Source organism: Synchiropus splendidus, chromosome 1, assembly GCF_027744825.2.
Source record: "Synchiropus splendidus isolate RoL2022-P1 chromosome 1, RoL_Sspl_1.0, whole genome shotgun sequence".
Lineage (NCBI taxonomy): Eukaryota > Metazoa > Chordata > Actinopteri > Syngnathiformes > Callionymidae > Synchiropus > Synchiropus splendidus.
Genome location: NC_071334.1, coordinates 69236218 through 69254884, shown reverse-complemented (window position 1 = coordinate 69254884; position 18667 = coordinate 69236218). Strand labels below are relative to the sequence as shown.

Below are 18667 nucleotides of genomic sequence, written 5' to 3'. Positions count from 1 at the left end.
GGAACCCCACGGTCGCTGACTGCACGCCGAAAATTCCCGCCTCTGTTAGCAGATCATAAAACCAGTCAATCTAATACCGTCGATATTGACTCTCCTGGTTGCTGGAGGGATTATTAAGAATCATGTGATCGTGTTTCGGCCACCTGCTCACCCTTTTATTGCACGCATTTGTGTTTTTCTTTCACTAGAAAACTGGGGAGTTGCTGGGGCGGGACATCAAGAGCCGAAACAACCGGCTCTTTTGAGAGAATTCCAAGCGCAGCCAACAAAAAAACAGTAATGTACGATGGGTTTCTCCTGGTTGGCACCTTGGAATAATAATTCTGTTGCATTATATTTTATCCGACGTTGTGTATTCAACCTTCATAGTCAAGAGAGATAAAAGGAGGGGATGCAGATAGTGCAGGCAGGTTCTTCTTCACTTGAGTCACACCCATCTACAAAAAATGTGGACAGGAGTCAGTGAAGAGATAAGTTATTTTTTGATCGAGCATGAAATAGGCCATAGACCTCAACCACGTATGACGTCTGTCAATTTGAAAGGTATATTCTCATGCAGTGAGAGTGCTGCTTTTTGAATGGCATCCAAAGTTACTTTAGGTTTTGTGAGATATGTGGTTACGAACTACAATGCTGGTCTCAGGCTCTCACTCGATAGTCGGTGGAAGTGTGTTGTGTTGCCTGGACTTGATCGGATGCTGTACTGTGAGGGCTCTGACAATGAGGGAAGCCCAAGGTCAGGAAGTCGTGAGAGGCAGACAAGAAAACACAAAGTTTATTACAACGATGCAACGCAAATGGGACGCAGTTCAAAACCAAGAACCAATGGAGCGTCCAGTGGAGCAAACGCTTCAGTGGAAGTCCAGGGAGTTTTCCATGAAACACACAACAGGTCCGACACAAGTCACAAAGAACTATGAAACGAGAGCTCAAAAATTCGACTGGACTTGTGAAAATTCTCAGGCAAAAACAGGGCCTCATGGAAAACAGGACAAAGTAAAAATCTGAAACGTTCAGAAGGAGAGTCGAGAGCATACAAAAGTGTGGCGCTGCATCAACCTCCCGCTTCTCCTTCAGAGGTGGAGGCTCAATCAATGGGATGAGTTGCAGCAGCCCATCGCGCTTGGCACTGTCAAGGAGGACAACACACAACCAGGAGCAGGAAGTAGCTGACAAAAGTAAAAGCATGCGGAGATGTAACCTGTCCTACATTGTACAACACAGCAGAATATAGCACTGTAAAATCTTGTTATGTTCTATAGAAGTCTTCTAGTCATTCTGAGGACCAGCTAAAAAAAGATCTGTTTATGTCTTCACAGACTGTTGGAACGCAAACAATGATGAACATTTTGGCACTTTGTAAATTGTGTGAAATAACATCAGAGGAGCGATCAAAACAAATCGCCAGAAATGATTTGGCTTGGCACAGCGTTTCCCGCTCTTATCTCTTCAGGGGCATTCCATTGTTTTGCAATATTTATCGAAAATCACCGTTCGCGCCTCCAGAAAACACCTCGAAGTTGTTCCAGACGTACGACTGTGTCCTGGTGCCGACGAAACGCGCGCCGCCATATGCTCGGCACCTGGGCCCGGCTTCGTTCGCCGCCCAGTTTATTGCCTGTTTTTCCAGGTGAAGACACTCTGGAGATTCATTGTCCGCGTTGTGCAACCTAAATCATTTATTTATTTCCTCCGACTGCGGTCGGCGAATATTCATCAGTGTTTTGATGCGTACGTGTATGAATCTACCTCCACTTGAATCAGTGGGCGAGCAGACGTTTATGAATATTTTGTGCGTAATTAGCGCTCAGCGCAGCGTTTGTGAAGCCGCTCACCAAATTACAGAGCAAAGATGATGTTTTAATCATCTCTTCTTGTCTTCTAACAGTCTCCACATTAGCTGCGAATTGTGGGCGGGTTTCCACTCCACTGGGATTTTATTAGTCTGCAAACAGCGCTAAAATCAGGTCTGCAGTTTCACTTCCAAAATTACAACAAGCATTACAGTTTGGCCTTTTTGTGCATCTCAAATAGGTTTGTCTTGGTTTTACACCTTGTGTTCTGTCGTCTTTCCTGTGACAGGCTCAGTTTAAAATGACCCTTGAAATGGTACTCGCAGGTACATCTTTGTTCTTCTCAGTGGGTGCTTTCTCTTCATGTCCTCGTTCATCATGGTCCTCATTGGTTGTTCTCCATCTCCAACATCCTTGGTCGACTCACCTCACTTACTCAAAACACATCGAATGCAAGTCACAAAACCTTCAACTCAGAGATGCGCCTGCTTGCAATTTTGAAAAACACGGCCCAGCATAAGGCATCCTAAGGTGGTCTGTGTCCTCGGGGCTGCACTGTTGCACCTATGTTAGGATGAAGGTTAACGTAGCCGATGGACGAAGGATAAACTATCCCATGCTGTCTTATCCTTCATCCATAGATTTACTGACACCCAGGAAGTATCAACTCAAATGATACGATATATTGAGTTTTTCCTACTCGTATCATAACATTGTTAATTTATTGTACCTGCACTTCTGTACTTGACCTGCACAGAACTTTTCTCATCTGTTGTGTTAAAAGTGCTTCATAACTTCAATGGTTGGATCAGATTGGAATAGAAAATAATGACACTGAAGCTTAGAGAGTTCAAAAGGTCTCACTGAACGCCCTTCTCCCAGCCGACATCCACCAGCTGCGACTGGCGGATCCCGGGACGCTCCCAGGCCAGTGAAGAGATAGAATCTCTCCACCTGCTCCTGGGTCGACCCCTTGGCCTCCTCCCAGCTTGCTGGGCCTGAAACACCTCCAAAGACAATAATTGTGACGTTTAAATAATGAATTTCCAATATCATGTTCATCATTATTTGGTAACCTGAGACAAGACACGCAACGTAAATAGAATTAAAGATCAAAATCAGAATCAAATTTATCGCCATGGTCAGTGGGGAGCCCACTAACTAGGAAAGTGTTTTGGAATAACGTGCAGTCAAAGAGTAAATAAAATAAAATAAAATAAAATAAAATAAAATAAAATAAAATAAAACAACAACAAAGGCTGTTCAGGAATTCAACAGTGTGACGGCCGAGGGGAAGAAGCTGTTCCTGTGACGGGAGGTTCTGGTCTGGATGGACCGTAGCCTCCTGCCAGAGGGAAGAGGAACAAACAGTCCATGACCAGGGTGAGAAGGGTCGAAGGCTCTGATCCCACCTGCACGTCTCTGGGTCCTGGAGACATACAGGTCCTGAAGAGGTGGCAGGCTGCAACCATCACCTTCTCAGCAGAACGTAAGATGAGCTGCAGTCTGCTCTTGTTCCTGGAGGTGGTGCTGTTGCACCAGACGGTGATAGAGGAGGTGAGGATGATGGCCGTGTAGAACTCCACCAGCAACTTCGTCGGCAGTCGTAGTTTCCGTAGCTGCCTCAGAAAGAACATTCTCTGCTGGACCTTCCTGATGAGGGACCTGATGGTTGGCTCCCATTTGAGGTCCTCAGTGATGGTGGTTCCTAGGAAGCAGAAGGAGTCCACAATAGGAATGGGTGAACCAGCCAACATGAGAGGGGACAGAGAAACTGTGACTCTCCTGTAGTCCATGATCATCTCCACTGTCTTCTGGGCGTTGAGCTCCAGGTTGTTGTGGCTGCACCAGGACACCAGCCGCTCCACCTCCCTCCTGTAAGCCGACTCATCTCCATCTGAGAAGAGTCCGATGATGGTGGTGTCATCCGCAAACTTGATCAGCTTCACGGACTGGTGGCTGGAGGTGCGGCAATTTGAATGATTGTACAATAATTCTTAAAATATTTGTTGATAGTATCGTTATTTTCCTAGTGAAGAGACCTGATATCTGCCACTGGAAACAAGTTGATACAAAGTTAAAAACGGAACCAGGTGAGTGGGCAAAATTTCCCCAAGGATTATTTTACGCTTCGCAGATTATTAAAATGAAATTTCCAGCTGAGTTGCTCATGTTATGGAAAGTAATTGCTTAGTAAAATCATGGAAATATCTATTTACCTTCATCGTCTGAAAGTGGGAATCTTTGATTGACTTCCATTTGTTTCCGGTTCACACTTTTTGACAGAAAAGGATGTTTGGAATATTGCCGTTATCACGACGTCTTTTTTGACAGTGACAGTCGTGTGTCACCAACACACTCGAGAGGACATCATTGAATTGCATTTTAAACTGTGAAACATTTTGTTCTCTCACACAATTGAGTCGTCTGAACAAAGTGGAAGCGGCATGAAACCACGTGGACTGTAGGAGGTGCTGGAACACCGTTGCCATCCATCCATCAAAAGTCTAAATTCAGAAAAAAATGGTGTCATTTTATCGAAATCCTGCGGGTCAGGACTGTTCCAGAGTTCCTCTCTGAAGAACCTTCTCTTCGTCGTGGGGATCCGTGATGTTAATCTCTTGATTTCAAGTCCACATCAGCGTGGAGCCCGGCGTGGGAGAAATGACCGCCTGGTGTGTGTGACAGTACACTCTTGAACTATAAGGCAAACACTCCAGAGCTAACAGGGAAGATGACTGGCTACTGCGGCGGACAATATTCGATCGCAGACGTCAGTCGGTGGTCTGTTGGTCATCCACAAGTCTCCCCTGCTCTCCCTCTTAGCTCCTGCTCTCGTAGGTGAGTCTTGCTTTATCTCTGTTCTCCAGTTGACGTGGTCGTCCCCAGTGGAAACTCTAACAAGGCCACCGCTTGGCGCCGGCGCTCTCCCCGGCGGGAAGGAGAGCGGACCTTTTGGCTGTCAGGATAATTGGCAAAGGCACCTGGATGATGCAGCGGCAATGACAGACTGACATTCGTTACGTCTAATGGTGTTTCTTCCGTGGCAGGCTCTTGTTTTCGCGCTCTCTCTGCCTCCCCTCATCAGCTGCCTTCCTCACCTTTGGGGTCGTCCCCGTCTCCACGGTGGCGCTCTCCCTGGCAACGGATAGATAAAGTCGCCGGTGATGACGGATGATCACAGGTCCGCGCAGACACAGACAGCCATTTGTAATGATGAAGACATGCTGTGTGGCTTTTATACGCCGCTCAAGGCCGGGACCGAGCCGCCGTGTCGGGTCACAGGTTGGATCAGCGGAAGAGTTATGAATTGCATCATAAAAGTCCTTGTAAATACAGCAAGCGTTGGGCAAACCTTGAGTCCTTACAATGAATAAATGAGAGTTCCATCAAGCGGCGTGCACCCGGCCGAGAGGTCCGAGAGGTTTTATTTGGCAGAGAGCTGTTTATGATTCCGCGGCGAGCGGAGCAGATAATGACCAGCTGCAGGCGTCGCTCTCCCAGCTTCTCTGGGACTTCATTGGCTCACTGAAGGATCTCATTACGGCCCTTTACAGATGTCACCCCTGCCACTGGTGAGGGCTGCCCATTGGTGTGATGAGGTCTGAACAGTCTGGCCACGGTCAGGCTCTGGTCAGGGACCTCTGGGCTGCAGGGAGATGAGTTCCAGGGACGAGCTCAGGCAGTGGAACTGTTTGAAAAGTTTGTTACCTTCGGCTTGTCTGACAGATGATCCTCGTGGAAACTGTGATGAAGATGTCATTGGACGTGAAATGATTCTCGATAATATTGTCGACCTCTTTTCTGGTCCACCCTTGAACAGAACCGTCGGGGCTTTCTCTGAGGAGAAGGTGGCGCTAGACCGGAGGTGGGAAATGTATGACCCGGGGGCCACATCCGGCCCTTTGCCTCTATTTATGTGGCCCTCGTGAGCAAAACGGCAAAAGATAGTGTCTTTTTTTTATCATTCACTACTCTCAAAATCCTAAACACTTCCGCTTTCCCTTTATGAGTTGTAATTATTTTAAAGCTACATTTAACTGTAGTAGTTTTTTAGTTTAATTGTTTTAATTGGGTTTTTTTTTCCTCAAAAGTAAATACATCTGAGATCTTCCAATACGAATGTTTAGTATGGAGACTACTGGAATAAAATGTCCATAAAGTCATGGACTATAAGTCCGCCGCCACGCCTGCTCTCCAGTGTGTCCCGCAGCCTCATTAGCCAGGACGTACAGAAGCATTAAGGTTGGCAGCAAACAAAGTGCGAGCGCGTGCTGCTAATTTGATTTAGCTCTGCCTTTGATGCTGCGTCGGTGTCGGATCAATAGCGCCACATGTCTCAATATGATGTCGGCTGTGTTTACTCGACGTTCCGCTGGACTGCTTGTTTTTCGTGTTTTATAATAAGCATGGATTTCTCATTGATATCGACGAATGCGCTGACGCTTGATTAAACACCGCGCTGTGCACGTGTTGCAGCTGGGACCCAGTGGCTTGTTTTATTGCACTTTTGGGAAGCTGCAATCAAATATCGGGCGGGAGTGAGTTGCTAGTCTCAGCCGAGCGGAAGCTCAATATGACTAGCTCCGAAAACACGTTCAGAGATGTTGAATTCATGTTGTCAGCTGTGTGGGTGGGTGTTGTCCAAGCAACCGTTCGAGAACGAGTCAAAGCATGTCACTTCAGCTTCACCCACTCCCCGGCACTTGAAGTGCTTCTTCTTCTGTGTGTGCCTCTCACGACTGCCCCTCAGGTGTGGAGGTGAATTACACATGATCCTCATGGTTTTAAAATCACCATGCAGCGAGGAGATGAGGTTTACCTTACTTATTTGTGATACAACTAACAATATTGCAGGACTATTTTTGATAACACTAACAATTAGGGCTGGACGATTATGGCAAAAATGATAACCACGATTATTCAAATGGTTATTTCATGTTCTGAGAGTTTGCTCTCTCTCTTTTATTGAACTTTTAACCTTTATTAAGCAGTGAACTACAACAAAATAATGTCCCGTCTGCGGTTGGTCCAGAATGCTGCAGCCAGGTTCTTAACAGGGTCACGGGAAAGTGAGCGCCTCACCCTTATTTTAGCTTCTCTCCACTGGCTGCCTGTGACTTTTAGAATTGATTTGAAAGTTCTTCTGTTTGTTTTTAGAGCTGTAAATGGTCTTGCCGCTCAGTACCTACGTTCCTCCGCCGTCCTTGAGGTCAGCTGACCAGCTGCTCCTGGAGGTACCTAAAACTAAGCGGAGGATGAGGGGAGACCGGCCTTTCTCAGTCTGTGGCCCTCGGCTATGGACTGCCCTCCCTCTCCATGTTAGACAGGCACCATCACTGTCCACTTTAAAAACACTTCTTAAAACACACTTTGACTCTTTGGCTTTTATACAACTGCACAGCTGATCTTTTTAGTTATTTTTAGTGTATTTAACTTGATGTATTTATTGTTTTTCATGTCTGTTTTATCCTGATTTTACAGTTGCACAGCACTTAGTGACGATCTTGTATTGCTTTTTAAGTGCTTTATAAATACATATGGTGTGGTAAAATATAGATAATAATTCAGTAGTTATATTTAAGCTGTAGGTTCAAGGTTTCTCCTTAGAAACACCTATCTGGATGGTCAGGCTTTGGAGGACAGTGGAGACATTATTTGGAGCTGAGCTTCTGTAGTTCTGTTAAGCTGCGATTTCACGTTCCAAGCTTTTTTTAGTCCTTTTTCATGAGATCATGAGGGAAGAAGTCACTCCTCTGATGATAGAACTTTATATTTGAGCGCTCTTCCTGCGTCTCTGCAGCCTGATGAATGACAAGGAGCGCTTGATTTGATCACCACTCTCTCTCAGTTTGAGCGCGAGCAATTGTTCTTTTGCGTCTATCCACGTCCAAATAATCATTGGTTTTTGAAACAAGCAGCGATCTCGACTGTTGTGACTCAGAACACTGCTCCACGGTGGTTCTGACGCTGAATGCCATGCTGGCGTTGTTCAGACGACCCAGTCTGTAGCTAACAGAACACAAAGTCAAGCGTATAGAGATGGTGATTCTTTTTTATTTTATTTATTTATATATTTTATATATTTTGACATGATATTGGGTTTTTTTGTGCACAAACCGATATATAAAAGTTTTTGACAATTAAAAATGTGTACTATTAAGAGTGCTGTGTTGGAGTTTTAACCAAGGTGAACAAGTGAATGCACCGGACTGTCTTTGGTTCACGAGACTTCCATGGGTGTCGGGGAACCACGGCCTCCGACTCGGAGAAGCAGAGCAGAGTACAACTTTTAAAAAGCCTTATTCGTCTTCATTAGCGATGCTAACAAGCAGCTCTCTTTCCCTCCATATGAAGAGTTCATCTTGTGCTCACATCTGCATTAATATTCATCTAAAATCCTTTTGTTTTCTTCTCCTCTCCCTCCAGTGAATGATCGGCCGCGCTCCTCCAATGCATCACCGGGTAAGTCGCCGCCGTGAATCTTAATGTGCAGGCTGTGAATCAGTGATGCTAATACACTCCCGGCCTGCTTCCTAAACCCTGAATGCTGGCGAACGCTAACAAGCTTATTAGCCCACGCGGTATTGACGGCATTATTCAGAAGCCAATAACGCGATGAATATCAATATCACCTTCAGCCGTATTTCAGCGTTTGCCGTCTGGTTTCTTATTCCGCATTGATACGTAATAACCCTCTTGTTCGGCACTTATCCCGACACGTCTCTCAAAAGGCTCATCAATATTTTTTCTTGCTCACACATTGATCGCAGTCTAACGTAATTGATCATCAGGGGAAACACTTCAGACTCCACTGTCTTTGGACTTCTGAAGGCAATTCCGCTGCAGCGCCTCCACTTTTATTCACTGCAAACAAGATTTGCCCTCCAGAGACGCAGATGGAAAAATAAACGGAGAAGATTTGCTAAATCTGTTTAAAAGTTCATAGCGGGGAAAAAGACATTAGAATTCGGTGCTGTAAAGCAAAAGCAAACAAAAAAGGCATCATCCATCCTGCTTTTAATACCTCGCTTCATATAGTTTCACTGAAACTTTTCCTCTCTCGTGCTCAGAGAGATGTGCAAATTTGATTGTGTACATTGCGATTCCGAGTGTGGATAGATGGCAGACTGCGTATAATCCAGGCGCCACGGCGAAACCTGGGTTCCTCGGCACGCTTTCTCTCCAAATGTGTGCGGTGAAGTTGAGAAATCGGGCCGCAGTTTGCAGCACACACCTCCCACATCACCCAACAGATTGGGATTGTATAATCCCCGGGATTTACAGCGCTGGATCTGAGAAGATATTGGCGCCAACTTTTGTGCCTTTTGAAATGTGGTGCTTTGTCTGTAGCCGCAGCGATCGTTTTAACTTTGATCAAAAAAAAATATGAGCGAATGTTTTTTGATTCATTATGACCAACTGGATGCAGACTTTTAACTTCACCATTAGTCTTGGTTCCTCGTTGCGCTCCATGTTTCTGTGAGTTCACCTTCACTCTGCTCTCTCACCATCCTCCCTCATCATGAACCTCTCTGTTCTCTCCTTCAACCTGTCTTCCAACATCTGTCCTCCAAACTTGGAGTAGTTGGAAGCGACCACGCCATTCCTGGACAGCACACACCCTCCTCTCCACCTCCTTCTGTGTCCATCTCTCTGGATGACCATTTACACTATCATCTGCTCTCACTTGTTCTTGAAGGTCATCATGTCTGGAGGTGTCACCAACCTTGACGGTCTGCGACCAGACTCCTTCGTAAAGTTCTTTATCACGTCGGCCTCCAAACATGATGATTACTTGCTTTTCATGTGTACATAATATCACAGTGAAATGACTGTCACGTGGAAGGCAGAAAAACAACCAACACAACCGGACCTGGGCTGTAACTGCGAACCTTTGGTGACTTTGTCACCTTGTGCTGCTTACAGGTCTTTACGGGACATTTTACAAGGAAGAAGAAGAAGAGCTAGGTTTTTTGAGAAGAATGTTTCTGATTTTTAGCCATATAACTCATATAATAATAATAATAATAATGTGATAATATAGATATTTTTTTCTCACTATATATATATTTTTCTTTGAAGTAGTTGGTCACTGTTGGTATAGAACTCCAACTCGAGGCTGAGTCTGGCCCATCAGGTGCATATGGGTGGTAACATTTTTTTTTAACAAACGTGCTGCTGACTTGCACCAGGGAGGAAAAAGACCAGTTTTATGTAGTCTAAATAAATATATCATTCACTATGCAGACGATATATTGGGCTCTGATGCCGAATATTTCTGTTTCAATGGAACCTTTCTTTAAGAAAAATAGAAGTCTCACAGATTTGTTTGGAAGAATGACTTGAAGTGTTAAAATAAAAATCATTTTTCTACTGTTTTGGTGACTAGAGCTGAGATTATTATCATCACAATGATGTAGATACCGGCGTCACAGTGGGAGACTGGTGTGGGTTCAACATTGCGAGCGTCACCACAGGCAGTGTATTCTCTGTGAAATATATGTTGTCTCATGATCGTCGAGTCTTCTGCGTTCTCACCGTTCATGGTTTTGAAGCAGCAGGGTCTCAAAAGTGGAATTGAAGTTTTGGGTTCATGAGCTGCCTGACAAATCTTTTTTAATTCTACTGTACCAGAGTTTTCACGCGACGCTAGCTTCATAATTGCGTTGCTCTCCGCGTCTGCTCAGTGGAGAGTGGCAGTTCTGAAACCTGAATCACTGTACGTGCTTGTGCTCCAGTCGAGCCCTGCGCACTCTGATTATTTCCACTTGGAAATATTGAAAGTTCATGCTCCAACAGACTCTCCGGAGTCCTGAGAGAGTCATAATTGGATCTGGATATTTATGTCTCGTGACCTCATACAAGTGTGAAATCTTGCAATTGATCGGAATAACTTTTAATTCCAGTTGAGGCTGTGGTGTTGCAACTGTGAGCGGAGCTGAGGAGCACATGAATGACCACACTACTTTATTACAGGGCCATTGTTGAGTTGAAAAATCAAGGGTGGAATCACTTTTCAAGCTTGACCTCTGATCCTAGCCTTAAATTTGGCTCCAGACTCAGGTTTAATTTCCAAAAAATGCTGCTATACATCTTCTTCTTGGTGAAATGTCTCTGAATCTATTTGAAAGTTCCTCCACCTGCCACCTCTGTCAGCTTGTATCAATGGAAAACTGAGATGCTTTGGGTGGCGTCATGGCTGCCAACGCTTAGCTAGATCAACTAGTGTGTAAAGAGACTAAGGTAAGGGTGGTAAAGCTAGCGTGAGCAATATTTTTGCTGTCTAATGGAGGTTTTTGTGTGGTGTTTATCCAATGTCATAGCTCACAGTTGTGCCAAGAGCAACATCGTAGCTTGTCTCAGCAGTGTTGGCAATGTAGCTATTCTTCTTCCTCCTGATAAAATGGCACAATTTCTTCACCAACCTGTCGTGTGTTACAAGCCATGTCCTCGCCACCTTTGGTCAGCTACGCCATTGTTGAAGTGCGTACAGAGAGAGATGTCATGATGTTGCGCATTGCTAGCATTAGCATTGTCAATGGTGAGAGGTGTTTCCAAGCGACGTCATTGTCGTAGATGGTGCTACATGATGCTTACGCTACATCAGCAGCCATCTGATGTGTTGCCGATGTTATGGTCATTATTTAGTGCTATATCCTTCGTGTTTTTTGACTCCCTGATCATGTGTTGATATTTGTTTGGAGTGGTGGAGTTGGCTTCTGTTGCCCAAATTTGGCTTCTTAACAGGAGCAACGTTGACGCATGTTTGCTCCAAGGGGTCAACGTCACTCGCCTGTGGAGTGTTAGGACGGTCGTCATTGTCTGTGCTTTTAACAATGAGCATTACGATTGCTCAGCTCTGGCGTGGACAGATGTTCCCATGACCGATGTTTCTTCCCAGGCCTTGCGCGTGATTGCTTAGCGGCCTGCGCTACTTAAGCATTTAAACGTTTCTGTGAAGTAGATGATTGCTGTGTGATAGCTCAGGTGCGTGGCTGAGCGCTAACAGCGGACAGAGAACAGACGTCTTCAGCTGCTGGCGAAGCGTCGAGAAGCAACGTGAGCGTAGCATCGCTCGGCAGTTTAGCAGCCGCCTCCTTACCCTGGAACGTGACAATGTCATCGCCCGCTTCTTCACAAAAACAGCTTCAGTGCAGAGCGTCTGTCCAGCGACCTGGGGATGAGAAAGTGACCGGATTGACATGTCTCTTGTTCTGCGGGCGAGTAATTACATCCTGCATGGCTGAGGAATAATTACAGCGCAGAGCAGGAGAGGGACGGGACGAGGAAATTAGACTGAGTGAAAGAGAAGGGAGCGCACTTCTCTTCATTTGTCCACTTTCCTTCCTCTTCAGTGACTCTCCTGTCTCTCTGTCCGTCTCCTCCTCCTCCTCCTGCGTTCCGTCCACACGGGGCAATTACCATTTGAAATGACAAAATAGAGATCATCGCCGTGTCACCAGATCAAGTGAAATGAAATGGCCCGAGAAAAAAGCCGACGTCTGCTGGTGTGCGGCGGCTCGCGCCCGTGCACACTTGCGTATTCATGAACTGGCCTGTGTGCGCGTGTGACTATTGAGCGCTCGCTCGCTCGCCGAACAGTGTATGACATCTTCCCGCCGCCGTGTGTTGCTGAGTCACACTCTGCGAGTGAATCACCCGCCGAAGCAGTCGGGGGTAATGTGCTGTGACAGAAGGAGCGTCGCTTCATTCACTGGCGATGGCGTTCTCTCTGGCTGGGATGTCAGCACTTTTTAAAGTCGCTCGTGTGTGTTTCTGCTCGCCTGCCCCTCGATAGCCTCGATTGCTAAGCAGGTTTTGGTTCTGTCAGCTCAATGGTTTAAGCTCCTCTCGCTGGCTCCTTTCTGAGGATCCAGGAAACCACCCAAAACTTCCAGAAGACTCTCCGCCTCCACTTCACCATTTGACTGTCTTTGGTGCGGAGCCACGTATTGATCTGCGTGGCGACTAGAGGGGGCTGCTGCTTTTAACAGCAGTCTGACGGAGCTGTAATTAAAGCCGAGAGGAAGGAAGAGTCTCTGACAACACCGGCCGCTGCAGGAAAATCCTCCTGATCAGCACTTTTGCTCTCAGCTTGGTTCTTTCCGGAGTCACAGACGACTTATAGCAACTGCTGTCAGTGACTGAATGAAGTCGCTGGCAGTTATATTTCACCTTATTCAGGAAAAAGTAAAACCTTCAATGCTAAGTGACACTCCTACAGGTCCTGGATCTGCCCCAGGACCTCCTCTGAGTTCAACAACTTAGGTGGCGTCCAGAGAGGACCATCATCGTGCTGCTGCTGTTGTTCGGATTATGCAGAAATTGGCGAATGCCCCATGACCTGAGCAACTGGCGCCCACAGTCCTAGATGTCTGAACGGTGGCGTGGAACAAGATGCAGGCAATCAGGAAGTGAATGGACTGAAACAAGGACGCCAAAGATTCTTTGTTACGTTCATTGAATTGATGGCAGTGAAATGTTTGCTTCTCAAGGAGTGGTGGGACACTCCCAGAGAGTAATGGATAGGGAACATGGACTTTTGCGTGCGATACTGACGCTGAAGGCAGCCTCATGTTCCTCGACACATCATGTCACATATCCTGACACTGTGGGCAGTGCATCACGTAAAAAAATGAGGTTGGCGTTAGGTAAGCCAGAAGATGCCGCTTCTTTCGTTGTATATGTAACAGCGTTTCAGTTGCTATTAGTGCTGTGTTTAAAAAATCGATTTTCCGATTCTGAATCAATTCGTACATCAATTCCATGAAATCGATTCATAGGTCCAAAGATCGGATTAATTAATTAATTTACGTTTTAACACATATTCGCCGGGTGAAGTCCAAGCCCTTTGACGACCTCACGAGTCACGTGACGCGACATCACCCAGAGCTCCTGTCCAAGCCATCCACCGGGCCACAACAAATGAAACTCGAGCGAACTTTACCACTAGCGGGTCATTCTGCACGCTCTGTCAAAATAACTGAAGCGATTGTGGGCTTCATTTGCAAAGATAAACGCCGTCTTCCGTCGTTGGAAACGAGGGCTTCAGGCGGCTAATGAAAGTAGCTGGGATAATGTTATCCCAAACATGCACCAGTCAGTAAAAGAAAACGTGAAAAGTAAGCTTCAGTCAGCAGTCAGGGTGGGCATTACAAGTGATACGTGGACATCTTCGCAATCTTACGCGAGTCTGACAACTCACTCTATTGATGAGGAGTGGGACCTCTTCTCACACGTACTACAGACCACAGAGAACTGTTTACATACTGCGCAATGATGAAGTCAGTAACCAGCACTCTGTTTACATTTTCACTGGCTGAGAATATCTTTTTTTCATTTTGATAATAACATAAAGATGCATTAGTATTAAACAGCAGCATCTTTTGGGTGGATTTTTCATGTCATATTTCTAATAATGCACCAGTCCCATGAGCAGTCACATCTGGCTTCTGTGTCTGGATCCTTATTATCATTCACTTTGAATCCTTCATTCATTTCCTGTGGAATGTCAATATGATACTAGTATTAATACGTTGTGTAACTTGTCATGTGATCATGCCAACAGCTCAGAAAATGGTTTAAATACTAACCTGAATCGAGATCGGATCGAATCGAATCAAATTGAATCGTGATAATCAATTCTAAGTCATGAGAATCGGAATCAAATCGATTCTTGAAATTAGAATGGATACCCAGCCCTAGTTGCTATTAAAAGCCTCTCAAATGATTGTGAGGAGCTTAGGAGGACAGCCATATAAGGGGTTAAATACAATATAGGAGTGCAGTTCAATATGTATATAGATACTCCAATCACCTCAGTTCAGCAATATATTCAGAATGCAATGAAATGTCATGTGCATGAAAGCGAGTTCATTGTTATGGCGTCAGTCCAGTTAGACTGTTAAATTTCACACCCCAACAGAGGAATGAGTCACTCTGTTTAGTAGCAAAATAACGTCAGCATACAAAAGAAAACGGTGTTAAACATGTCACAAAAGCAGCAGCATATCCTGAGGTCTAAGGTAAGGTAAGGTTAAGGTTGCTTGATTGTCACTTCTGCCATAAGCATTTCATATAGAGGATTAAATGGCGGCACGTGCGGTGACATTGAACTCTAATCAAATACACATGAATAACAAAAGACAGCATGAACAACACAAACGACATAGACATGTCCCACTAGCCATGTAGGAAAGCTCGTCCTCCCAGTCAGAAATGTGATGAAATGAAGAAGAAACATTGTGTCAACTGGAAAACACAACACGCCACATGGAAGTGGGCAGGATTTTTGTGGTCTCAGGTGTAATCTTGGAAGAAAAATCATAATGTGAAGACAGGAACAATACAGCACACATATGACTCTGAGGGAAGATTTCATTCAGATCAAATGGTTCATTGTCAGTCATTCAGTTGATAAAAATTGGCTCTTGACACTAACAATGGGATGCTTTTGCATAAGGAACAAAGGAGAATGAGAGAGTTGGGTGTTTCCCATCCTTGGTCCAGAGGAAACGATATGTTTTTTTTAGTCATTCATCACTCAATACAACACTCTATATTCTCTCTCTCTATATATATATATATATATATTATTATTATTATTTTTTTTTTTTTTAGTTTTTTTTTTTTGAAAGAGAACATTTCAGAAAACAAAAGATGAACCCAATCCCCCGTTTATCGTAAACGCCATGTTTCATTTTCATTGACGTGAGTCTGTGAAATGTCTTTTGGTGTTTGGAATAGATTCTACTGCTGGATAAACTGATGTCTGGATGCTCTTCCTTCATAATGGCTTTCATCTCTGACAACTAATCGACGATTAAATGATCAGCAGAGATGAAGTCATGTTTGGCGTCCGGTGGAGTTGTGTTGCAGCAGAGCGAGGCTTAGTCACGGCGGTGGCTCTGGAGCTGCCTTCAGCGTCCTGCATGTGCCGCGTGGCTAACATCAAGTCCAAAAACAGAGTCAACATGAGATGTGTGAGGGAGCAGCTTCCACCACAATCATGTTAGAAACTGATACAATCACGTCTTGTTTTTTAATTGATTTCCTGTTTGTTCCACACCGATCTCTGGAGATCACCTCCACCGTTTCCTCCACGCTGTGATGCGAATCCACTGCTGCTAAAGTCCCCTGTCTTTTGAGTGAAACTGGAACAAAACTGCTCCAGCTTTGAAGCTACTGCGAGAATCAATCGGCGCAGCAAACATCTGAAAACACTATTTATATTCGGGGGGATTTACCTTCTGCTGTACTTCATATTCAAAAGAGAATCACTGCTGATGCTCTCCTGACATCTTCCCTGCCTCTGTGAAGTGTTTTCCAGAAACAGTCTGTGACTGCAGACACTTCTCTTCATATATAAATCCTCTCCGTTCATATCCCTTTATCAACAACCAGGAGTGTGTCCTAAAATGCTCCTGCAGGTATATTTGTTACCCTGCTGTGAGTATTGCATTTGGCAATGGGAACTTATAAAGAAATGATCAGAAAAATCCCATCGGAAAATACTCATGCTGGATCGGTGCAAAGGTCAAGGATCCTGCCTTGTGCAGGGGACTGACTTTGGAGGAAGAAGAAAGCTGTTTGCCTCGCCTTGGAGAGCGAACATGAAGTTCAGGGTCAGAGAAACGGCTGCCGCAGGGTTGGCAGGTTATTGTTTGAAGTTTGTCAGTCGTACTGTTCGAGGGTTTGTTCACAGACACAACAGTTCAGTGACTCCAGTGGGTAGATGGTTTCCTGCCTAAATCTAACATATTGTTTTCATATTTCTCCAAGCAAATCTGAGCAGCCAAGTGGTCTCTCTCACGGTCAGCACCACGGTTTTGAGAGTCATGCTAGAAAATGTGAAACAACACTCCTAAACTCCTTACTGTAATAACTAATTACAATTTATATAATGTAATAAACATTCAATACGTCGTGATGGAAGCCAGCACTGCAACACATTCTGTGTTTGTCTGCCTCCGTTTTAGTCGAGTCACTTCTGCAACTTTAGCATTTAGCGATTCTTTTTCCATCAATATGCATGGACATGTGAGATGTTTCTCAGGTGCAGTGTAATGTTTTTAATAACACCACCGCTGTGGAGTCATTGCTCTGAGACGTCCACATAACACTTGAAGCTTCTCCAGTGAATCTGCTCTGTGTTTCAATTTACCCTAATTTGAAAAGTGAAATCAACTTAATGGCAATGGGATTGTTAATAAGGCTAGGAGGAGAAGTTCAGCGGTGACCTATTGAGGACCAAGGTCACTTGAGTAACGTGGAATGTTTTCAGGGTCTGACGGTAGAGTATTAATTGGTGAACAGATGAATAACAAAAATGATCAAGTTAATGTACATAAAGTCCAAACACCAGAGCTGTCTGCCTTTGGGAGGAGATGGAAACTCGGGAATAACTAGACGCTCTGACACTAAGGACACTCTGATCAGTCAGCCACTGATCATGATCGGACGATACCGGCATGAATGCCGATCATTACCTGTCATTGTCGATCACAACCATTGATCACTTGTGACAGGCGGTGCGCTAAAAGGCTTTGACGCCATGAATTCAATGCGCCATTGAAAGCACCAGCACAGAGAGTTTTTCAGGCTCATGAAAGTGAGACCGCTGGTTCCTCAGCAGCTGTTAGCACAGCTGACGCTTAGCAACACCCGCCGGTCGGACCGTGACTTTCGGAACGCTAAGCTAATTGCCTGAGAAATAATCATTGATTTCACCAAGATGGATGACCTGCCTTTCTCAGGTGTTTTAATGCTTCATCTTGATGAGACACAGGTCTCATCATTGTGATTACAAATTCATGGTCAGTCCATGTGATCGATATTGGTGATCGGTGGTGATCGGCACTCTGCCTGATCGATATCGGTGATCGGCAGCAAAAATCCTGATCAGAACATCCCTATCTGAAACCAATAAAAGGTGTATGTTGGTCAGTAGTCGACAAAGCCCAACAAAAAATAAGGCACCAGTGAAAATAATACAAATCAAAGTCGAACAAACCAAATGAGTAACCATCCAAAGAGGAAGGAGACACTGATCATTTACAGAGGTTTGCTGCATGACTCGAGGGCTACCTGAGCTCCTGGGCTTCCAAGGGCAACACCTGCTCTGGAACTGTGGGAAGTAGAAGTAGAACAACAGAGCAAAAACAAAATAAAAGTGAGTGTTATTTTTGTATTTTTTCTTCAAAGTTTAAAACAACATTGTTTCGTTATGAAAGGAAGTTCATCATAATTTTCAGAAGCTCCTGACCCTCAAACTTTTTTCGTCTCTGTTGAGAATTGACTGACGTGGAGGCGAAAACAGACTCGGCGGCAGCGGGGAATATCACGTTAGCAAGTAGTCAGACAGGAACGGAGAGACCAGCGGGGGCTGGGGGAGGATGCGGAGCGGGGGGTGGATACAAGCAAGAGCGGGGACTGCTATCCAGAAATATAGAAGCAGATGATTGAGAAGGATGGATAGGAGAAGACGAGGCGAGCTGAGAAATCTGGGATGATTTACTGAGAAAGATGGAGGAGCCGTGAAAGTTTAGGAGCGGGATGACAGTTGTCAGAGTGCAGGGTCTCAATGTGATGCGGTAAAACATTCTCACTTTCATGTCGCTGTGACGCCGAGCAGCAAATACACAACACCATCCGAAACTGTTCAGCGGGGAAGCTAATTTTAGCAAGAATCAAAAATCACTCCAGCAGTAAAGCGCCGGAATAAACAGTGAAACAGGAAGTTACTAATGTATTGTTTGACCTTTTAACCACAACGTGCTGTAACAATCTGAAAGATTACGATTTTGTTTCTCGATCATGAAAAGATATTTGTAAAACTAATGTTAGCAAAATAAGGTATTCGTTTTGAGTCT

General features: G+C 44.9%; 1 protein-coding gene across 1 annotated transcript in view; it reads left to right on the top strand.

Annotated features, from left to right (window-relative positions):
- Positions 1-18667, top strand: part of unc5da (unc-5 netrin receptor Da) — a 213541-nt gene that overhangs the window by 86639 nt on the left and 108235 nt on the right. The window contains exon 2 of the mRNA XM_053853945.1: positions 8223-8258. Coding sequence (XP_053709920.1) covers positions 8223-8258 — 36 coding nt within the window. The remainder of the gene's footprint in view (positions 1-8222; positions 8259-18667) is intronic.